This window comes from Struthio camelus, chromosome 3 (genome assembly GCF_040807025.1).
Source record: "Struthio camelus isolate bStrCam1 chromosome 3, bStrCam1.hap1, whole genome shotgun sequence".
NCBI classification, from domain to species: Eukaryota; Metazoa; Chordata; class Aves; order Struthioniformes; family Struthionidae; genus Struthio; species Struthio camelus.
This window is the reverse complement of record NC_090944.1, coordinates 4,348,506-4,371,325: the sequence shown is the minus strand read 5'-3', so window position 1 is coordinate 4,371,325 and position 22,820 is coordinate 4,348,506. Positions and strand designations below refer to the sequence as shown.

Genomic DNA, 22,820 nt, shown 5'->3' with positions numbered 1-22,820 from the left:
GATGTGGGCCTTGTTTTGGGGTTGCTGAGGGGATCGGGGCATTGTGTTGGGGGTGCAGGGCTTGTGGTAGGGGTGCTGAGGGGATCTGGGCATTGCGTTGGGGGTGCAGGGCTTGTGGTGGGGCTGCTGAGGTGATCGGGGCATTGTTTTGGAGGTGCGGGGCTTGTAGTGGGGGTGCTGAGGGGATCTGGCCATGTTTTCGAGGTGCTGGGCCTTTTTTTTCGTGGTGCAGAGGAAATCTGGGCATTGTGTTGGGGGTGCTGGGCTTGTGGTGGGGGTGCAGAGGGGATCTGGGCGTTGTGGTGGGGGTGCTCAGGAGAACGGGGCCTTGTATTGGGGGTAGTGAGGGGATCAGCGGCTTGTTTTCGAGGTGCTGGATGTGTTTTGGGAGTGCAGAGGGGATCAGGGCCTTGTGGTGGGGGTGCTGAGGGGATCTGGGCATTGTGTTGGGGGTGCTGAGGGGATCGGGGCATTGTATTGGGGGTGCTGGGTGTTGTTTTGGGGGAGCTGGGCTTGTGGCGGGGATGCTGAGGGGATCTGGGCTTTGTGTTTGGGGTGCTGGGCTTTGTTGTGGGGGTGCCGAGGGGATCAGGGCCTTGTGTTGGGGGTGCTGGACTTGTCATAGTGGTGCTGAGCGGATCTGGGCATTGTGTTGGGGGTGCTGGGCGTGTTGTGCGAGTGCGGAGGGGATCTGGGGCTTGTATTGGAGGTGTTGGGCCTGTTATGGGGGTGCAGAGGGGATTGGGCTGTGTGTTTGTTGTGTTGAGCTTGTGGGAGTGTTGAGGGGATCAGGGGCTTGTTTTTGAGGTGTTGGGCTTGTGTTGCGGGTGCTGGGCTTGTTTTGGGGGTGCAGAGGGGAGCTGGGCATTGTGTTGGAGGTGCTGGGCCTAGTTTTGGGGGATCTGGGTGTTGTGTTGGGGGTGCTAGGCTTGTTTTCGGGCTGCTCAGTGGAGCTGGGTGTTGTGTTGGGGGTGCTAGTCTTGTCATGAGGGTACTGAAGGGATCTGGGCGTTGTGTTGGGGGTGCTGGGCTTGTGGTGGGGGTGCTGAGGGGATCTGGGCGTTGTGTTTGTTGTGTTGGGCTTTGTTGTGGGGGTGCCGAGGGGATCTGGGCATTGTTTTTGAGGTGCTGGACTTGTCATAGTGGTGCTGAGGGGATCTGGGCTTGTGTTAGGGGTGCTGGGCATGTTGTGCGAGTGCGGAGGGGATCTGGGGCTTGTATTGGAGGTGTTGGGCCTGTTATGGGTGTGCAGAGGGGATCTGGGCTGTGTGTTTGTTGTGTTGGGCTTGTGGGAGTGCAGAGGGCATCTGGGCTTGTCATGGGGGTGCTGAGGGGATCCGGACCTTCTTGTGGGGGTGCTGAGGGAATATGGGGCTTGTTTTGAGGTGCTGGGCTTGTCATGCAGGCTGCTGGGCTTTTTGTGGAAGTGCAGAGGGGAGGTGGGCGTTGTGTTGGAGTTGCTGGGCCTTGTTTTGGGGGTGCTGAGGGGATGTGGGCCTTGTGTCAGGGGAGCTGGTCTTGTAATGGGTTTGCTGAGGGGATGTGGGCCTTGTTTTGGGGTTCTGAGGGGATCTGGGGCATTGTGTTGGGGGTGCAGGGCTTGTGGTAGGGGTGCTGAGGGGATCGGGGCATTGTGTTGGGGGTGCTGGGCTTGGGGTAGGGGTGCTGGGGGGATCTGGCCATTGCGTTGGGGGTGCAGAGGGGATCTGGGCGTTGTGGTGGGGCTGCTGAGGTGATCCGGGGCATTGTTTTGGAGGTGCGGGGCTTGTAGTGGGGGTGCTGAGGGGATCTGGCCATGTTTTCGAGGTGCGGGGCCTTTTTTTCCGTGGTGTAGAGGAGATCTGGGCCTTGTGTTGGGGGTGCTGGGCTTGTGGTGGGGTTGCTGAGGGGATCTGGGACATTGTGTTGGGGGTGCTGGGCTTGTGGTAGGGGTGCTGAGGGGATCTGTACTTTGTTTTCGAGGTGCTGGGCCTTTTTTCCGTGGTGCAGAGGAAATCTGGGCATTGTGGTGGGGGTGCTGGCCTTGTGGTGGGGGTGCAGAGGGGATCTGGGCTTTGTGTTGGGGGTGCTGAGGAGATCGGGGCCTTGTATTGCGGGTACTGAGGGGATCAGGGGCTTGTTTTTGAGGTGCTGGATGTGTTTTGGGAGTGCAGAAGGGATCAGGGCCTTGTGGTGGGGGTGCTGAGGGGATCTGGGCGTTGTGTTGGGGGTGCTGGGCTTGTGGTGGGGGTGCTGAGGAGAGCTAGGTCTTGCACTGGGGGTGCTGGGCTTGTTGTGGGAGTGCTGGGCCTTGTTTTGGGAGTGCAGATGGGATCAGGGCCTTGTTTTGGGGGTGCGGAGGGGATCTGGGCCGTGTGTTTGTTGTGTGGGGCGTGTGGGAGTGCTGAGGGGATCTGGGCCTTGTTTTTGGGGTGCTGGGCTTGTGATGGAGGATGCTGAGGGGATCTGGGCCTTGTGTTGGGTGCGCTGGGCTTGTCGTGGACGTGCTGACGGGATCGGGGCATTGTGGTGGACGGGCTGGGCTTGTCGTAGGGGTACTGAGGGGTCTGGACCTTGTCTGGGGAGTGACGGGCCTTGTTTTGGGGGTGCTGAGGGGATGTGGGCCTTGTGTCGGGGGAGCTGGTCTTGTAATGGGTTTGCTGAGGGGATCTGGGCCTTTTTTTCCGTGGTGCAGAGGAGATCTGGGCATTGTGTTGGGGGTGCTGGGCTTGTGGTGGGGGTGCAGAGGGGATCTGGGCGTTGTGGTGGGGGTGCTGAGGAGATCGGGGCCTTGTATTGCGGGTACTGAGGGGATCAGGGGCTTGTTTTCGAGGTGCTGGATGTGTTTTGGGAGTGCAGAGGGGATCAGGGCCTTGTGGTGGGGGTGCTGAGGGGATCTGGGCGTTGTGTTGGGTGTGCTGGGCTTTGTTGTGGGGGTGCAGAGGGGATCTGGGCCTTGTGTTGGCGGTGCTGGACTTGTCATAGTGGTGCTGAGCGGATCTGGGCTTGTGTTAGGCGAGCTGGGCGTGTTGTGCGAGTGCGGAGGGGATCTGGAGCTTGTATTGGAGGTGTTGGGCCTGTTATGGGTGTGCAGACGGGATCTGGGCTGTGTGTTTGTTGTGTTGAGCTTGTGGGAGTGTTGAGGGGATCATGGGCTTGTTTTCGAGGTGCTGGGCTTGTGTTGCGGGTGCTGGGCTTGTTTTGGGGTTGCAGAGGGAAGCTGGGCGTTGTGTTGAAGGTGCTGGGCCTTGTTTTGGGGGATCTGAGTGTTGTGTTGGGGGTGCTGGTCTTGTCATGAGGGTACTGCAGGGGATCTGGGCGTTGTGTTGGGGGTGCTGGGCTTGTGGTGGGGGTGCTGAGGGGATCTGGGCGTTGTGTTGTGGGTGCTGGGCTTTGTTGTGGGGGTGTTTAGGGGATCTGGGCATTGTTTTTGAGGTGCTGGGCTTTGTTGTGGGGGTGCAGAGGGGATCTGGGCTGTGTGTTTGTTGTGTTGGGCTTGTGGGAGTGCAGAGGGGATCTGGGCTTGTCATGGGGGTGCTGAGGGGATCTGGACCTTCTTGTGGGGGTGCTGAGGGAATATGGGGCTTGTTTTGAGGTGCTGGGCTTGTCATGCAGGCTGCTGGGCTTTTTGTGGAAGTGCAGAGGGGAGCTGGGCATTGTGTTGGAGTTGCTGGGCTTTGTTTTAGGGGTGCTGAGGGGATCTGGGCATTGTTTTTGAGGTGCTGGGCTTTGTTGTGGGGGTGCCGAGGGGATCTGGGCATTGTTTTTGAGGTGCTGGACTTGTCATAGTGGTGCTGAGGGGATCTGGGCATTGTGTTAGGGGTGCTGGGCATGTTGTGCCAGTGCGGAGGGGATCTGGGGCTTGTATTGGAGGTGTTGGGCCTGTTATGGGGGTGCAGAGGGGATCTGGGCTGTGTGTTTGTTATGTTGGGCTTGTGGGAGTGCAGAGGGCATCTGGGCTTGTCATGGGGGTGCTGAGGGGATCTGGACCTTCTTGTGGGGGTGCTGAGGGAATATGGGGCTTGTTTTGAGGTGCTGGGCTTGTCATGCAGGCTGCTGGGCTTTTTGTGGAAGTGCAGAGGGGAGCTGGGCGATGTGTTGGAGTTGCTGGGCCTTGTTTTGGGGGTGCTGAGGGGATGTGGGCCTTGTGTCGGGGGAGCTGGTCTTGTAATGGGTTTGCTGAGGGGATGTGGGCCTTGTTTTGGGGTTCTGAGGGGATCTGGGGCATTGTGTTGGGGGTGCAGGGCTTGTGGTAGGGGTGCTGAGGGGATCGGGGCATTGTGTTGGGGGTGCTGGGCTTGGGGTAGGGGTGCTGGGGTGATCTGGCCATTGCGTTGGGGGTGCAGAGGGGATCTGGGCGTTGTGGTGGGGCTGCTGAGGTGATCCGGGGCATTGTTTTGGAGGTGCGGGGCTTGTAGTGGGGGTGCTGAGGGGATCTGGCCATGTTTTCGAGGTGCGGGGCCTTTTTTTCCGTGGTGTAGAGGAGATCTGGGCATTGTGTTGGGGGTGCTGGGCTTGTGGTGGGGGTGCTGAGGGGATCTGGGGCTTGTATTGGAGGTGTTGGGCCTGTTATGGGGGTGCAGAGGGGATCTGGGCTGTGTGTTTGTTGTGTTGAGCTTGTGGGAGTGTTGAGGGGATCTGGGCTTGTTTTTGAGGTGTTGGGCTTGTGTTGCGGGGGCTGGGCTTGTTTTGGGGGTGCAGAGGGGAGCTGGGCATTGTGTTGGAGGTGCTGGGCCTAGTTTTGGGGGATCTGGGTGTTGTGTTGGGGGTGCTAGGCTTGTTTTCGGGCTGCTCAGTGGAGCTGGGTGTTGTGTTGGGGGTGCTGGGCTTGTGGTGGGGGTGCTGAGGGGATCTGGGCATTGTTTTTGAGGTGCTGGACTTGTCATAGTGGTGCTGAGGGGATCTGGGCTTGTGTTAGGGGTGCTGGGCGTGTTGTGCCAGTGCGGAGGGGATCTGGGGCTTGTATTGGAGGTGTTGGGCCTGTTATGGGTGTGCAGAGGGGATCTGGGCTGTGTGTTTGTTGTGTTGGGCTTGTGGGAGTGCAGAGGGGATCTGGGCTTGTAATGGGGGTGCTGAGGGGATCTGGACCTTCTTGTGGGGGTGCTGAGGGAATATGGGGCTTGTTTTGAGGTGCTGGGCTTGTCATGCAGGCTGCTGGGCTTTTTGTGGAAGTGCAGAGGGGAGCTGGGCGTTGTGTTGGAGTTGCTGGGCCTTGTTTTGGGGGTGCTGAGGGGATGTGGGCCTTGTGTCGGGGGAGCTGGTCTTGTAATGGGTTTGCTGAGGGGATGTGGGCCTTGTTTTGGGGTTGCTGAGGGGATCGGGGCATTGTGTTGGGGGTGCAGGGCTTGTGGTAGGGGTGCTGAGGGGATCTGGGCATTGCGTTGGGGGTGCAGGGCTTGTGGTGGGGCTGCTGAGGTGATCGGGGCATTGTTTTGGAGGTGCGGGGCTTGTAGTGGGGGTGCTGAGGGGATCTGGCCATGTTTTCGAGGTGCTGGGCCTTTTTTTTCGTGGTGCAGAGGAAATCTGGGCATTGTGTTGGGGGTGCTGGGCTTGTGGTGGGGGTGCAGAGGGGATCTGGGCGTTGTGGTGGGGGTGCTCAGGAGAACGGGGCCTTGTATTGGGGGTAGTGAGGGGATCAGCGGCTTGTTTTCGAGGTGCTGGATGTGTTTTGGGAGTGCAGAGGGGATCAGGGCCTTGTGGTGGGGGTGCTGAGGGGATCTGGGCATTGTGTTGGGGGTGCTGAGGGGATCGGGGCATTGTATTGGGGGTGCTGGGTGTTGTTTTGGGGGAGCTGGGCTTGTGGCGGGGATGCTGAGGGGATCTGGGCTTTGTGTTTGGGGTGCTGGGCTTTGTTGTGGGGGTGCAGAGGGGATCAGGGCCTTGTGTTGGGGGTGCTGGACTTGTCATAGTGGTGCTGAGCGGATCTGGGCATTGTGTTGGGGGTGCTGGGCGTGTTGTGCGAGTGCGGAGGGGATCTGGGGCTTGTATTGGAGGTGTTGGGCCTGTTATGGGTGTGCAGAGGGGATTGGGCTGTGTGTTTGTTGTGTTGAGCTTGTGGGAGTGTTGAGGGGATCAGGGGCTTGTTTTTGAGGTGTTGGGCTTGTGTTGCGGGGGCTGGGCTTTTTTGGGGGGTGCAGAGGGGAGCTGGGCATTGTGTTGGAGGTGCTGGGCCTAGTTTTGGGGGATCTGGGTGTTGTGTTGGGGGTGCTAGGCTTGTTTTCGGGCTGCTCAGTGGAGCTGGGTGTTGTGTTGGGGGTGCTAGTCTTGTCATGAGGGTACTGAAGGGATCTGGGCGTTGTGTTGGGGGTGCTGGGCTTGTGGTGGGGGTGCTGAGGGGATCTGGGCGTTGTGTTTGTTGTGTTGGGCTTTGTTGTGGGGGTGCAGAGGGGATCTGGGCATTGTTTTTGAGGTGCTGGACTTGTCATAGTGGTGCTGAGGGGATCTGGGCTTGTGTTAGGGGTGCTGGGCGTGTTGTGCCAGTGCGGAGGGGATCTGGGGCTTGTATTGGAGGTGTTGGGCCTGTTATGGGTGTGCAGAGGGGATCTGGGCTGTGTGTTTGTTGTGTTGGGCTTGTGGGAGTGCAGAGGGGATCTGGGCTTGTCATGGGGGTGCTGAGGGGATCTGGACCTTCTTGTGGGGGTGCTGAGGGAATATGCGGCTTGTTTTGAGGTGCTGGGCTTGTCATGCAGGCTGCTGGGCTTTTTGTGGAAGTGCAGAGGGGAGCTGGGCGTTGTGTTGGAGTTGCTGGGCTTTGTTTTAGGGGTGCTGAGGGGATCTGGGCATTGTTTTTGAAGTGCTGGGCTTTGTTGTGGGGGTGCCGAGGGGATCTGGGCATTGTTTTTGAGGTGCTGGACTTGTCATAGTGGTGCTGAGGGGATCTGGGCTTGTGTTAGGGGTGCTGGGCGTGTTGTGCCAGTGCGGAGGGGATCTGGGGCTTGTACTGGAGGTGTTGGGCCTGTTATGGGGGTGCAGAGGGGATCTGGGCTGTGTGTTTGTTATGTTGGGCTTGTGGGAGTGCAGAGGGGATCTGGGCTTGTCATGGGGGTGCTGAGGGGATCCGGACCTTCTTGTGGGGGTGCTGAGGGAATATGGGGCTTGTTTTGAGGTGCTGGGCTTGTCATGCAGGCTGCTGGGCTTTTTGTGGAAGTGCAGAGGGGAGGTGGGCGTTGTGTTGGAGTTGCTGGGCCTTGTTTTGGGGGTGCTGAGGGGATGTGGGCCTTGTGTCGGGGGAGCTGGTCTTGTAATGGGTTTGCTGAGGGGATCTGGGCCTTGTTTTGGGGTTCTGAGGGGATCTGGGGCATTGTGTTGGGGGTGCAGGGCTTGTGGTAGGGGTGCTGAGGGGATCGGGGCATTGTGTTGGGGGTGCTGGGCTTGGGGTAGGGGTGCTGGGGGGATCTGGCCATTGCGTTGGGGGTGCAGAGGGGATCTGGGCGTTGTGGTGGGGCTGCTGAGGTGATCCGGGGCATTGTTTTGGAGGTGCGGGGCTTGTAGTGGGGGTGCTGAGGGGATCTGGCCATGTTTTCGAGGTGCGGGGCCTTTTTTTCCGTGGTGTAGAGGAGATCTGGGCATTGTGTTGGGGGTGCTGGGCTTGTGGTGGGGGTGCTGAGGGGATCTGGGGCTTGTATTGGAGGTGTTGGGCCTGTTATGGGGGTGCAGAGGGGATCTGGGCTGTGTGTTTGTTGTGTTGAGCTTGTGGGAGTGTTGAGGGGATCTGGGCTTGTTTTTGAGGTGTTGGGCTTGTGTTGCGGGGGCTGGGCTTGTTTTGGGGGTGCAGAGGGGAGCTGGGCATTGTGTTGGAGGTGCTGGGCCTAGTTTTGGGGGATCTGGGTGTTGTGTTGGGGGTGCTAGGCTTGTTTTCGGGCTGCTCAGTGGAGCTGGGTGTTGTGTTGGGGGTGCTGGGCTTGTGGTGGGGGTGCTGAGGGGATCTGGGCATTGTTTTTGAGGTGCTGGACTTGTCATAGTGGTGCTGAGGGGATCTGGGCTTGTGTTAGGGGTGCTGGGCGTGTTGTGCCAGTGCGGAGGGGATCTGGGGCTTGTATTGGAGGTGTTGGGCCTGTTATGGGTGTGCAGAGGGGATCTGGGCTGTGTGTTTGTTGTGTTGGGCTTGTGGGAGTGCAGAGGGGATCTGGGCTTGTAATGGGGGTGCTGAGGGGATCTGGACCTTCTTGTGGGGGTGCTGAGGGAATATGGGGCTTGTTTTGAGGTGCTGGGCTTGTCATGCAGGCTGCTGGGCTTTTTGTGGAAGTGCAGAGGGGAGCTGGGCGTTGTGTTGGAGTTGCTGGGCCTTGTTTTGGGGGTGCTGAGGGGATGTGGGCCTTGTGTCGGGGGAGCTGGTCTTGTAATGGGTTTGCTGAGGGGATGTGGGCCTTGTTTTGGGGTTGCTGAGGGGATCGGGGCATTGTGTTGGGGGTGCAGGGCTTGTGGTAGGGGTGCTGAGGGGATCTGGGCATTGCGTTGGGGGTGCAGGGCTTGTGGTGGGGCTGCTGAGGTGATCGGGGCATTGTTTTGGAGGTGCGGGGCTTGTAGTGGGGGTGCTGAGGGGATCTGGCCATGTTTTCGAGGTGCTGGGCCTTTTTTTTCGTGGTGCAGAGGAAATCTGGGCATTGTGTTGGGGGTGCTGGGCTTGTGGTGGGGGTGCAGAGGGGATCTGGGCGTTGTGGTGGGGGTGCTCAGGAGAACGGGGCCTTGTATTGGGGGTAGTGAGGGGATCAGCGGCTTGTTTTCGAGGTGCTGGATGTGTTTTGGGAGTGCAGAGGGGATCAGGGCCTTGTGGTGGGGGTGCTGAGGGGATCTGGGCATTGTGTTGGGGGTGCTGAGGGGATCGGGGCATTGTATTGGGGGTGCTGGGTGTTGTTTTGGGGGAGCTGGGCTTGTGGCGGGGATGCTGAGGGGATCTGGGCTTTGTGTTTGGGGTGCTGGGCTTTGTTGTGGGGGTGCAGAGGGGATCAGGGCCTTGTGTTGGGGGTGCTGGACTTGTCATAGTGGTGCTGAGCGGATCTGGGCATTGTGTTGGGGGTGCTGGGCGTGTTGTGCGAGTGCGGAGGGGATCTGGGGCTTGTATTGGAGGTGTTGGGCCTGTTATGGGTGTGCAGAGGGGATTGGGCTGTGTGTTTGTTGTGTTGAGCTTGTGGGAGTGTTGAGGGGATCAGGGGCTTGTTTTTGAGGTGTTGGGCTTGTGTTGCGGGGGCTGGGCTTTTTTGGGGGGTGCAGAGGGGAGCTGGGCATTGTGTTGGAGGTGCTGGGCCTAGTTTTGGGGGATCTGGGTGTTGTGTTGGGGGTGCTAGGCTTGTTTTCGGGCTGCTCAGTGGAGCTGGGTGTTGTGTTGGGGGTGCTAGTCTTGTCATGAGGGTACTGAAGGGATCTGGGCGTTGTGTTGGGGGTGCTGGGCTTGTGGTGGGGGTGCTGAGGGGATCTGGGCGTTGTGTTTGTTGTGTTGGGCTTTGTTGTGGGGGTGCCGAGGGGATCTGGGCATTGTTTTTGAGGTGCTGGACTTGTCATAGTGGTGCTGAGGGGATCTGGGCTTGTGTTAGGGGTGCTGGGCGTGTTGTGCCAGTGCGGAGGGGATCTGGGGCTTGTACTGGAGGTGTTGGGCCTGTTATGGGGGTGCAGAGGGGATCTGGGCTGTGTGTTTGTTATGTTGGGCTTGTGGGAGTGCAGAGGGGATCTGGGCTTGTCATGGGGGTGCTGAGGGGATCCGGACCTTCTTGTGGGGGTGCTGAGGGAATATGGGGCTTGTTTTGAGGTGCTGGGCTTGTCATGCAGGCTGCTGGGCTTTTTGTGGAAGTGCAGAGGGGAGGTGGGCGTTGTGTTGGAGTTGCTGGGCCTTGTTTTGGGGGTGCTGAGGGGATGTGGGCCTTGTGTCGGGGGAGCTGGTCTTGTAATGGGTTTGCTGAGGGGATCTGGGCCTTGTTTTGGGGTTCTGAGGGGATCTGGGGCATTGTGTTGGGGGTGCAGGGCTTGTGGTAGGGGTGCTGAGGGGATCGGGGCATTGTGTTGGGGGTGCTGGGCTTGGGGTAGGGGTGCTGGGGGGATCTGGCCATTGCGTTGGGGGTGCAGAGGGGATCTGGGCGTTGTGGTGGGGCTGCTGAGGTGATCCGGGGCATTGTTTTGGAGGTGCGGGGCTTGTAGTGGGGGTGCTGAGGGGATCTGGCCATGTTTTCGAGGTGCGGGGCCTTTTTTTCCGTGGTGTAGAGGAGATCTGGGCATTGTGTTGGGGGTGCTGGGCTTGTGGTGGGGGTGCTGAGGGGATCTGGGGCTTGTATTGGAGGTGTTGGGCCTGTTATGGGGGTGCAGAGGGGATCTGGGCTGTGTGTTTGTTGTGTTGAGCTTGTGGGAGTGTTGAGGGGATCTGGGCTTGTTTTTGAGGTGTTGGGCTTGTGTTGCGGGGGCTGGGCTTGTTTTGGGGGTGCAGAGGGGAGCTGGGCGTTGTGTTGGAGGTGCTGGGCCTAGTTTTGGGGGATCTGGGTGTTGTGTTGGGGGTGCTAGGCTTGTTTTCGGGCTGCTCAGTGGAGCTGGGTGTTGTGTTGGGGGTGCTGGTCTTGTCATGAGGGTACTGAACGGGATCTGGGCGTTGTGTTGGGGGTGCTGGGCTTGTGGTGGGGGTGCTGAGGGGATCTGGGCTGTGTGTTTGTTGTGTTGGGCTTTGTTGTGGGGGTGCAGAGGGGATCTGGGCATTGTTTTTGAGGTGCTGGACTTGTCATAGTGGTGCTGAGGGGATCTGGGCTTGTGTTAGGGGTGCTGGGCGTGTTGTGCCAGTGCGGAGGGGATCTGGGGCTTGTATTGGAGGTGTTGGGCCTGTTATGGGTGTGCAGAGGGGATCTGGGCTGTGTGTTTGTTGTGTTGGGCTTGTGGGAGTGCAGAGGGCATCTGGGCTTGTCATGGGGGTGCTGAGGGGATCCGGACCTTCTTGTGGGGGTGCTGAGGGAATATGCGGCTTGTTTTGAGGTGCTGGGCTTGTCATGCAGGCTGCTGGGCTTTTTGTGGAAGTGCAGAGGGGAGCTGGGCGTTGTGTTGGAGTTGCTGGGCCTTGTTTTGGGGGTGCTGAGGGGATGTGGGCCTTGTGTCGGGGGAGCTGGTCTTGTAATGGGTTTGCTGAGGGGATGTGGGCCTTGTTTTGGGGTTGCTGAGGGGATCGGGGCATTGTGTTGGGGGTGCAGGGCTTGTGGTAGGGGTGCTGAGGGGATCTGGGCATTGCGTTGGGGGTGCAGGGCTTGTGGTGCAGCTGCTGAGGTGATCGGGGCATTGTTTTGGAGGTGCGGGGCTTGTAGTGGGGGTGCTGAGGGGATCTGGCCATGTTTTCGAGGTGCTGGGCCTTTTTTTCCGTGGTGCAGAGGAAATCTGGGCATTGTGTTGGGGGTGCTGGGCTTGTGGTGGGGGTGCAGAGGGGATCTGGGCGTTGTGGTGGGGGTGCTCAGGAGAACGGGGCCTTGTATTGGGGGTAGTGAGGGGATCAGCGGCTTGTTTTCGAGGTGCTGGATGTGTTTTGGGAGTGCAGAGGGGATCAGGGCCTTGTGGTGGGGGTGCTGAGGGGATCTGGGCATTGTGTTGGGGGTGCTGAGGGGATCGGGGCATTGTGTTGGGGGTGCTGGGTGTTGTTTTTGGACTGCTGGGCTTGTGGTGGGGATGCTGAGGGGATCTGGGCTTTGTGTTTGGGGTGCTGGGCTTTGTTGTGGGGGTGCCGAGGGGATCAGGGCCTTGTGTTGGGGGTGCTGGACTTGTCATAGTGGTGCTGAGCGGATCTGGGCATTGTGTTGGGGGTGCTGGGCGTGTTGTGCGAGTGCGGAGGGGATCTGGGGCTTGTATTGGAGGTGTTGGGCCTGTTATGGGTGTGCAGAGGGGATTGGGCTGTGTGTTTGTTGTGTTGAGCTTGTGGGAGTGTTGAGGGGATCAGGGGCTTGTTTTTGAGGTGTTGGGCTTGTGTTGCGGGTGCTGGGCTTGTTTTGGGGGTGCAGAGGGGAGCTGGGCATTGTGTTGGAGGTGCTGGGCCTAGTTTTGGGGGATCTGGGTGTTGTGTTGGGGGTGCTAGGCTTGTTTTCGGGCTGCTCAGTGGAGCTGGGTGTTGTGTTGGGGGTGCTAGTCTTGTCATGAGGGTACTGAAGGGATCTGGGCGTTGTGTTGGGGGTGCTGGGCTTGTGGTGGGGGTGCTGGGGGGATCTGGCCATTGTGTTGGGGGTGCAGAGGGGATCTGGGCGTTGTGGTGGGGCTGCTGAGGTGATCCGGGGCATTGTTTTGGAGGTGCGGGGCTTGTAGTGGGGGTGCTGAGGGGATCTGGCCATGTTTTCGAGGTGCGGGGCCTTTTTTTCCGTGGTGTAGAGGAGATCTGGGCCTTGTGGTGGGGGTGCTGGGCTTGTGGTGGGGGTGCTGAGGGGATCTGGGGCTTGTATTGGAGGTGTTGGGGCTGTTATGGGGGTGCAGAGGGGATCTGGGCTGTGTGTTTGTTGTGTTGAGCTTGTGGGAGTGTTGAGGGGATCTGGGCTTGTTTTTGAGGTGTTGGGCTTGTGTTGCGGGGGCTGGGCTTGTTTTGGGGGTGCAGAGGGGAGCTGGGCATTGTGTTGGAGGTGCTGGGCCTAGTTTTGGGGGATCTGGGTGTTGTGTTGGGGGTGCTAGGCTTGTTTTCGGGCTGCTCAGTGGAGCTGGGTGTTGTGTTGGGGGTGCTGGTCTTGTCATGAGGGTACTGAAGGGATCTGGGCGTTGTGTTGGGGGTGCTGGGCTTGTTGTGGGGGTGCTGAGGGGATCTGGGCTGTGTGTTTGTTGTGTTGGGCTTTGTTGTGGGGGTGCAGAGGGGATCTGGGCATTGTTTTTGAGGTGCTGGACTTGTCATAGTGGTGCTGAGGGGATCTGGGCTTGTGTTAGGGGTGCTGGGCGTGTTGTGCCAGTGCGGAGGGGATCTGGGGCTTGTATTGGAGGTGTTGGGCCTGTTATGGGGGTGCAGAGGGGATCTGGGCTGTGTGTTTGTTGTGTTGGGCTTGTGGGAGTGCAGAGGGCATCTGGGCTTGTCATGGGGGTGCTGAGGGGATCTGGACCTTCTTGTGGGGGTGCTGAGGGAATATGGGGCTTGTTTTGAGGTGCTGGGCTTGTCATGCAGGCTGCTGGGCTTTTTGTGGAAGTGCAGAGGGGAGCTGGGCGTTGTGTTGGAGTTGCTGGGCCTTGTTTTGGGGGTGCTGAGGGGATGTGGGCCTTGTGTCAGGGGAGCTGGTCTTGTAATGGGTTTGCTGAGGGGATCTGGGCCTTGTTTTGGGGTTGCTGAGGGGATCGGGGCATTGTGTTGGGGGTGCAGGGCTTGTGGTGGGGCTTCTGAGGTGATCGGGGCATTGTTTTGGAGGTGCGGGGCTTGTAGTGGGGGTGCTGAGGGGATCTGGCCATGTTTTCGAGGTGCTGGGCCTTTTTTTCCGTGGTGCAGAGGAAATCTGGGCATTGTGTTGGGGGTGCTGGGCTTGTGGTGGGGGTGCAGAGGGGATCTGGGCGTTGTGGTGGGGGTGCTCAGGAGAACGGGGCCTTGTATTGGGGGTACTGAGGGGATCAGCGGCTTGTTTTCGAGGTGCTGGATGTGTTTTGGGAGTGCAGAGGGGATCAGGGCCTTGTGGTGGGGGTGCTGAGGGGATCTGGGCATTGTGTTGGGGGTGCTGAGGGGATCGGGGCATTGTGTTGGGGGTGCTGCGTGTTGTTTTTGGACTGCTGGGCTTGTGGTGGGGATGCTGAGGGGATCTGGGCTTTGTGTTTGGGGTGCTGGGCTTTGTTGTGGGGGTGCCGAGGGGATCAGGGCCTTGTGTTGGGGGTCCTGGACTTGTCATAGTGGTGCTGAGCGGATCTGGGCATTGTGTTGGGGGTGCTGGGCATGTTGTGCGAGTGCGGAGGGGATCTGGGGCTTGTATTGGAGGTGTTGGGCCTGTTATGGGTGTGCAGAGGGGATTGGGCTGTGTGTTTGTTGTGTAGAGCTTGTGGGAGTGTTGAGGGGATCAGGGGCTTGTTTTTGAGGTGTTGGGCTTGTGTTGCGGGGGCTGGGCTTGTTTTGGGGGTGCAGAGGGGAGCTGGGCATTGTGTTGGAGGTGCTGGGCCTAGTTTTGGGGGATCTGGGTGTTGTGTTGGGGGTGCTAGGCTTGTTTTCGGGCTGCTCAGTGGAGCTGGGTGTTGTGTTGGGGGTGCTAGTCTTGTCATGAGGGTACTGAAGGGATCTGGGCGTTGTGTTGGGGGTGCTGGGCTTGTGGTGGGGGTGCTGAGGGGATCTGGGCATTGTTTTTGAGGTGCTGGACTTGTCATAGTGGTGCTGAGGGGATCTGGGCTTGTGTTGGGGGTGCTGGGCATGTTGTGCCAGTGCGGAGGGGATCTGGGGCTTGTATTGGAGGTGTTGGGCCTGTTATGGGGGTGCAGAGGGGATCTGGGCTGTGTGTTTGTTGTGTTGGGCTTGTGGGAGTGCAGAGGGCATCTGGGCTTGTCATGGGGGTGCTGAGGGGATCCGGACCTTCTTGTGGGGGTGCTGAGGGAATATGCGGCTTGTTTTGAGGTGCTGGGCTTGTCATGCAGGCTGCTGGGCTTTTTGTGGAAGTGCAGAGGGGAGCTGGGCGATGTGTTGGAGTTGCTGGGCTTTGTTTTAGGGGTGCTGAGGGGATCTGGGCATTGTTTTTGAAGTGCTGGGCTTTGTTGTGGGGGTGCCGAGGGGATCTGGGCATTGTGTTGGGGGTGCTGGACTTGTCATAGTGGTGCTGAGGGGATCTGGGCTTGTGTTAGGGGTGCTGGGCATGTTGTGCGAGTGCGGAGGGGATCTGGGACTTGTATTGGAGGTGTTGGGCCTGTTATGGGTGTGCAGAGGGGATCTGGGCATTATTTGTTGTTTTGGGCTTGTGGGAGTGCAGAGGGGATCTGGGCTTGTCATGGGGGTGCTGAGGGGATTTGGACCTTCTTGTGGGGGTGCTGAGGGAATATGGGGCTTGTTTTGAGGTGCTGGGCTTGTCATGCAGGCTGCTGGGCTTTTTGTGGAAGTGCAGAGGGGAGGTGGGCGTTGTGTTGGAGTTGCTGGGCCTTGTTTTGGGGGTGCTGAGGGGATGTGGGCCTTGTGTCGGGGGAGCTGGTCTTGTAATGGGTTTGCTGAGGGGATCTGGGCCTTGTTTTGGGGTTCTGAGGGGATCTGGGGCATTGTGTTGGGGGTGCAGGGCTTGTGGTAGGGGTGCTGAGGGGATCGGGGCATTGTGTTGGGGGTGCTGGGCTTGGGGTAGGGGTGCTGGGGGGATCTGGCCATTGCGTTGGGGGTGCAGAGGGGATCTGGGCGTTGTGGTGGGGCTGCTGAGGTGATCCGGGGCATTGTTTTGGAGGTGCGGGGCTTGTAGTGGGGGTGCTGAGGGGATCTGGCCATGTTTTCGAGGTGCGGGGCCTTTTTTTCCGTGGTGTAGAGGAGATCTGGGCCTTCTGTTGGGGGTGCTGGGCTTGTGGTGGGGGTGCTGAGGGGATCTGGGGCTTGTATTGGAGGTGTTGGGCCTGTTATGGGGGTGCAGAGGGGATCTGGGCTGTGTGTTTGTTGTGTTGAGCTTGTGGGAGTGTTGAGGGGATCTGGGCTTGTTTTTGAGGTGTTGGGCTTGTGTTGCGGGGGCTGGGCTTGTTTTGGGGGTGCAGAGGGGAGCTGGGCATTGTGTTGGAGGTGCTGGGCCTAGTTTTGGGGGATCTGGGTGTTGTGTTGGGGGTGCGAGGCTTGTTTTCGGGCTGCTCAGTGGAGCTGGGTGTTGTGTTGGGGGTGCTGGTCTTGTCATGAGGGTACTGAACGGGATCTGGGCGTTGTGTTGGGGGTGCTGGGCTTGTTGTGGGGGTGCTGAGGGGATCTGGGCTGTGTGTTTGTTGTGTTGGGCTTGTGGGAGTGCAGAGGGCATCTGGGCTTGTCATGGGGGTGCTGAGGGGATTTGGACCTTCTTGTGGGGGTGCTGAGGGAATATGGGGCTTGTTTTGAGGTGCTGGGCTTGTCAGGCAGGCTGCTGGGCTTTTTGTGGAAGTGCAGAGGGGAGCTGGGCGATGTGTTGGAGTTGCTGGGCCTTGTTTTGGGGGTGCTGAGGGGATGTGGGCCTTGTGTCGGGGGAGCTGGTCTTGTAATGGGTTTGCTGAGGGGATATGGGCCTTGTTTTGGGGTTCTGAGTGGATCTGGGGCATTGTGTTGGGGGTGCAGGGCTTGTGTTAGGGGTGCTGAGGGGATCGGGGCATTGTGTTGGGGGTGCAGAGGGAATCTGGGCGTTGTGGTGGGGCTGCTGAGGTGATCCGGGGCATTGTTTTGGAGGTGCGGGGCTTGTAGTGGGGGTGCTGAGGGGATCTGGCCATGTTTTCGAGGTGCGGGGCCTTTTTTTCCGTGGTGTAGAGGAGATCTGGGCATTGTGTTGGGGGTGCTGGGCTTGTGGTGGGGGTGCGGAGGGGATCTGGGGCTTGTATTGGAGGTGTTGGGCCTGTTATGGGGGTGCAGAGGGGATCTGGGCTGTGTGTTTGTTGTGTTGAGCTTGTGGGAGTGTTGAGGGGATCTGGGCTTGTTTTTGAGGTGTTGGGCTTGTGTTGCGGGGGCTGGGCTTGTTTTGGGGGTGCAGAGGGGAGCTGGGCATTGTGTTGGAGGTGCTGGGCCTAGTTTTGGGGGATCTGGGTGTTGTGTTGGGGGTGCTAGGCTTGTTTTCGGGCTGCTCAGTGGAGCTGGGTGTTGTGTTGGGGGTGCTGGTCTTGTCATGAGGGTACTGAACGGGATCTGGGCGTTGTGTTGGGGGTGCTGGGCTTGTTGTGGGGGTGCTGAGGGGATCTGGGCTGTGTGTTTGTTGTGTTGGGCTTTGTTGTGGGGGTGCAGAGGGGATCTGGGCATTGTTTTTGAGGTGCTGGACTTGTCATAGTGGTGCTGAGGGGATCTGGGCTTGTGTTAGGGGTGCTGGGCATGTTGTGCGAGTGCGGAGGGGATCTGGGGCTTGTATTGGAGGTGTTGGGCCTGTTATGGGTGTGCAGAGGGGATCTGGGCTGTGTGTTTGTTGTGTTGGGCTTGTGGGAGTGCAGAGGGGATCTGGGCTTGTCATGGGGGTGCTGAGGGGATCCGGACCTTCTTGTGGGGGTGCTGAGGGAATATGGGGCTTGTTTTGAGGTGCTGGGCTTGTCATGCAGGCTGCTGGGTTTTTTGTGGAAGTGCAGAGGGGAGCTGGGCGTTGTGTTGGAGTTGCTGGGCTTTGTTTTAGGGGTGCTGAGGGGATCTCGGCATTGTTTTTGAAGTGCTGGGCTTTGTTGTGGGGGTGCAGAGGGGATCTGGGCATTGTGTTGGGGGTGCTGGACTTGTCATAGTGGTGCTGAGGGGATCTGGGCTTGTGTTAGGGGTGCTGGGCGTGTTGTGCCAGTGCGGAGGGGATCTGGGGCTTGTATTGGAGGTGTTGGGCCTGTTATGGGGGTGCAGAGGGGATCTGGGCTGTGTGTTTGTTGTGTTGGGCTTGTGGGAGTGCAGAGGGGATCTGGGCTTGTCATGGGGGTGCTGAGGGGATCTGGACCTTCTTGTGGGGGTGCTGAGGGAATATGGGGCTTGTTTTGAGGTGCTGGGCTTGTCATGCAGGCTGCTGGGCTTTTTGTGGAAGTGCAGAGGGGAGCTGGGCGTTGTGTTGGAGTTGCTGGGCCTTGTTTTGGGGGTGCTGAGGGGATGTGGGCCTTGTGTCGGGGGAGCTGGTCTTGTAATGGGTTTGCTGAGGGGATGTGGGCCTTGTTTTGGGGTTCTGAGGGGATCTGGGGCATTGTGTTGGAGGTGCGGGGCTTCTGGTGGGGGTGCTGAGGGGATCGGGGCATTGTATTGGGGGTGCTGGGCTTGTGGTAGGGGTGCTGAGGGGATCTGGGCATTGCGTTGGGGGTGCAGAGGGGATCTGGGGCATTGTGTTGGGGGTGCTGGGCTTGTGGTGGGGGTGCAGAGGGGATCCGAGCGTTGTTTTGGGGGTGCTGCGCGTTGTTTTTGGAGTGCTGGGCTTGTGGTGGGGATGCTGAGGTGATTTAGGCTGTGTTTTTGGTTTGTTGGGCGTGTGGGAGTGCCTAGGGGATCTGGGCTATGTGTCGGTGGTGCTGACCGGATCTGGGCCTTTTTGTGGGGGTCCTGAGGGGATCTGGGGCTTGTTTTCAAGGTGCTGGCCTTGTTTTGGGGGTGCTGGCCTTGTTTTTGGGGTGCAGAGAGGATCTGGGCATTGTTGTGGGGCTGCTGAGGGAATATGGGGCTTGTTTTCGAGGTGCTGGGCTTGTTTTGCAGGGGATCTGGGCTTTTTGTGGGGGTGCAGAGGGGATGTGGGCCTTGTGTCAGGGGAGCTGGTCTTGTAATGGGTTTGCTGAGGGGATCTGGGCCTTGTTATGGGGTTGCTGAGGGGATCTGGGCATTGCGTTGGGGGTGCAGGGCGTGTGGTGGGGTGCTGAGGTGATCAGGGCGTTGTTTTGGAGGTGCGGGGCTTGTAGTGGGGGTGCTGAAGGGATCTGGCCATGTTTTCGAGGTGCTGGGCCTTTTTTCCGTGGTGCAGAGGAAATCTGGGCATTGTGTTGGGGGTGCTGGGCTTGTGGTCAGGGTTCTGAGGGGATCTGGGCTTTGTGTCGGGGGAGCTGGTCTTGGAATGGGTTTGCTGAGGGGATCTGGGCCCTGTTGTGGGGGTGCTGAGGGGATCGGGGCATTGTGTTGGGGGTGCTTGTTTTCGAGGTGCTTGGCTTGTCATGCAGGCTGCTGGGCTTTTTGTGGAAGTGCAGAGTGGAGCTGGGCGTTGTGTTGGAGCTGTTGGGCCTTGTTTTGGGGTTTCTGAGGGGATCGGGGCATTGCGTTGGGGGTGCAGGGCTTGTGGTAGGGGTTGCTGAGGGGATCTGGCCTTGTTTTGGAGGTGCTGGGCTTGTAGTGGGGGTGCTGAGGGAATCTGTCCTTATTTTCGACGTGCTGGGCCTTTTTTCCGTGGTGCAGAGGAGATCTGGGCATTGTGTTGGGGGTGTTGGGCCTTGTGCTCGGCTTGCAGCAGCGATCTGGAGCTGTCATGGAGGTGGAGAGGGGATCTGGGCTTGTATTTCGGGTGCTGGGTCTTTTTTTAGTGGGGGTGCGGAGGGGATCTGGGCCTTGTTCCGGGGAGATCTGGGCGGTGTGTTGGGGGTGCTGAGGGGTTCTGGGCGTTGTTTTCGGGGTGCTGGGCTTATCGGCGTCCTGAGGGGATCTGGGTGTTGTGTTGGGAGTGCAGAGACTGTGTCGCTGGCTCCTTGAAAGCCTCAGCTGCAGCCTCTTGAAATGGGGCTACTCACCCCCCAGCAGGCAGCCCGCACGCCCTCCACCACTGCGTATGCCATGGCTCATGCAGCTTCCCGATTGTTCCTGTCTCCGCCTCTGGAGAACTCCGCAGATGCTTGGAGCTGCAGCTCACCTGGGTCACAACAAGGCACAAGGCTTGTGGCCGCTCCTCTTGCCCACAGCCCCTTGGCAGCACACGCAGCGACACAGTCACAGCTCTGCCTTCCCCTCTGAGTGGCATGCCACCACACCTCTGCCTCAGCACTCCTGCCTAGCTGAGAGCCACCAGAGCCACTGCCAGGGGCTGCTGTTGGCCAGGCAAGAGCCAGCACTACCTGGGCATCTTCCATAGGCAGCATGGGGGCACTCGCATGCTGCCCAATGTCTCTTTGCTCCACCTGGGAGGCAGAAAGCAGGTGACAACCCTCCCTCAGGGCTCCCTTTTGCCCCTGAGCAGGCACCCCTGCACCAGGCAGGCCCCAAAGGCACCCAGCCTTGCCGCACAGAGGGGCCCTGCAGACACACCTGCACCGGGCGCCTGGGCTGTGTCTCAGCACCAGGCAGCCTTTCGGGCAGCTCTGCGGCAGCCTTTCCATTTACCCTGGCCCTCCCTAAGCCATTGCCTGCTCTTCAGCACTCCCAACACCCATCCCCTCCTTGGCCTCTGCACCTCAGCCACGCCATGAGCACCTCTCTGCCTCTGGGCTCCATCCTGCCCTCAGTCTCCCCAGGGCCACGCCGCAGCTGCAAGGCTCACAGGCACACATTCAGGGAGCCCCCCGCATCACGGTCTCTCGCACAGCCTGATGCCCTGCAGCCAAGGCCTCTGCCTACCCTGCCTCCTGCCTTGCTCCACACTCCTCCTCCGCTTCCTTGTGCACCACACAGGCTGCTGCAAGAAGAGGCACACACAGAGTGAGCGAGGGCAGCTCCTCTGCCAAGCCTTGCCTGCGCCAGAGGCATGTGGGTGCCGGCAGCGGCGGCGATTTCTTGCTGCGACCAGCTGCACAGTGCCGCACTCACTCTTGCATGTGGTTGCTCACCTCCAGCCTCCTCCTTCCTCTCTCTCTGCCTCATTGTCCTCGGCAGAGCTCTCGCACTAGTGCAGCACGAGTGTGCTGCTGGCTCTTTTGCATGAGCAGCAGCCCCTTGCTTCTTCTCAGGCCAGCCCTTGCTCTCCACCTCTTGCCGCCTCTGCGCCTACTCCACCCCCACTTGCCTCTCACCTGCCCTTCTGCAGCAGCCCAAGATGATGCCTTTGAGCCTCCGATGCGCCAGCAGCGCCCCACCAGCAATCTCGCAGGCCCTGTCCCGTTGGGCACCTGAGGGCCGAGGCAGCTTGCACCTCATGCCCAGTTTGCCCTCTGGGCCTCTGGAGGCTTCTGCACGATGCACTGGCGATGTCTCACGTGCGCCGGCCACTCTGTGTGTGCAACTTTTGGGAGGCAGTCCAGCAGCTCATGGCCTTCATCGCTCACCAACACCGCCTGGTTGTCAGCACAACGGAGCCGGCTCTGCCTGTGCAGTGCACATGTTGCTGTTGCCCTCTTCTCAGCACCCCCCCACCACAATCCTCTCTTGGCCTCGGCAGCTCAGCACGGCCATGCCCACCTCTCTGCCTCTGGGCTGCATCCTGCTCTGCCCCGGCCTGCGCCTCCCCCCGCTCCTGCGGCACCTGCCCAGGCCACAGGCACACACTAGTGCCCTCCCCATCCCAGCACCTGCCGCAGGGGCAGACCTCTGCAGCCAAGGCCTCCCCTTGCCCTGCCTCCCGCCTCTCTGCCCCCAAAACACCCCCAGCGCCCACAACCCCCAGATCCCCCCCGCACCCCCCACAACCCCCAGATCCCCTCAGCAGGGACAGACAAGGCTTCACTCCCCGCCCCACGCTGCCATCCACAACCCGCCAATCAGGACACAGCTAACACTCCCACACCCACCAATCAGGAGGCTCCTACCGCAGCTGTTGCTCCGGCACCTTCTAGAAGCTTCCCCGGGCCAGCAGGGAGTGAGGAAATGCCCAGAGAAAACGGGCTCCGGAGAAAAGGAGTAATGGAGCCACAACCAGCTGCTCGGGGGGAGAGGGCATCCCACCCCCTGCCCCTGCGCCTGACTCCGTAACCCCCGAGTGAAAATTAATCAGGAACGCCCCAAAGAAATGCCGGGGGGGGGGTGAGGGGAAAGGGGGAGCTGCTGAAAAACAAAGAACAGCCAAACCCCAACCCAGCCTCCTTCCCATGGGTAAATAAATAAAACCCACAGTGTGTAAGTAAATAAATGACCCCTATGGGTGATTGCTTGTGGGGGAGGAAGAAGAAAAAGACAAAAAAAAAACCTGCTGGAAAAAAACCTGGAGAGTTTCAAGGCTGTAAAAAACTTCCTCAGGAAATACATTTTAAAAACCTGCACACAAGCTGCTCAAATATGGGCAACCACCACCCTCCATCTGCCAAAAGACAGGGAGAAAAAAAAAAAAAAAGAAAGTGTTGCAAATCAGAAAGGAAATGTGCCACCCTCCCCCCCCAAAAGGTGAAAATGTGGGGAATCCTTTCCCCCTTGCCCCTCCAAGAGCCGCTCCAATAACAAATGGCGATGGAGAAGGCTGCGGTGGAGGCTGCTGCGTTTCTGGCTGGCGTGGCGAGAGCTGTCTGTGGCAGGAAATCCAGCCGGACCGCCCCGGTACGGCCTCCTGGGCGCTGCTTGCCAGATGGCTTCTCCCCTTGGTGCCACGACGAGTGCCCACGTCTTGGGCAGCTCCTGGGACGAGGACGTGCCGCTTGTCCCCCCACCCCACTGTCTCCAGCACCAGGAGAGAGCCTGACTAGCGTTGCAGCCGCTCTGCTGCTTTTCACACCTTGTATGCGCCCTGACCCCCAATACAACGCCCAGATCCCCTCAGGAACGCCCAACACAAGGCCCAGATCCCCTCAGCACCCCCACAACAAAGCCCAGAACTCCAAAAACAAGGCCCAGCACCCCAAAACAAGGCCCAGCACTCCCAAACATAAGGCCCAGATCCCGTTCAGCACCCCCATGACAAGCCCCGCACCCCCAATACAAGGCCCAGATCCCCTCAGGACTCCCAAAACAAGGCCCAGCACCCGTAAAACAACACCTAGCTCTCCTCAGCACACCCACGACAAGCCCAGCTCTCCCCAATACAAGGCCCAGATCCCCTCAGGACTCCCAAAACAAGCCCCAGCACCCCTAAAACAACACCTAGCTCTCCTCAGCACACCCACAACAAGCCCAGCTCTCCCCAATACAAGGCCCAGATCCCCTCAGCACTCGTACAACAAGCCCAGCACCCCCAACACAAGGCCCAGATCCCCTCAGCACCACCATAAGCCCAGCCCCCCTACAAAATGCCCAGATCTCCTCAGCACCCACAACACAAGCCCCGCACCCCCAACATATCCCCTCAGCACCCCCACAGCAAGGCCCAGCACCCCCAAAACAATGCCCAGATCGCCTCAGCACGTGCAAAACAAGACCCACCACTCACAAAACAAGGCCAAGATCCCCTCAGCTCTACTAACACAAGGCCCAGATCCCCTCACCACCCCCAAAAAAAGACACAGATCCCATCAGAACCCCCAACACAAAGCCCAGCACTCCCAATACA

The 22,820-nt window shown here is 59.5% G+C and overlaps 1 protein-coding gene across 1 annotated transcript in view; it reads right to left on the bottom strand.

Moving 5' to 3' along the window:
• LOC138066512 (otoferlin-like) overlaps nt 1-20,272 on the bottom strand; it is a 120,740-nt gene extending 100,468 nt beyond the window's left edge. The window contains 2 exon segments of the mRNA XM_068936380.1: nt 20,030-20,087; nt 20,239-20,272. Of these exon segments, the coding sequence (XP_068792481.1) occupies nt 20,030-20,087; nt 20,239-20,272 (92 nt within the window).
• Between the last annotated feature and the right edge of the window lie 2,548 nt (nt 20,273-22,820).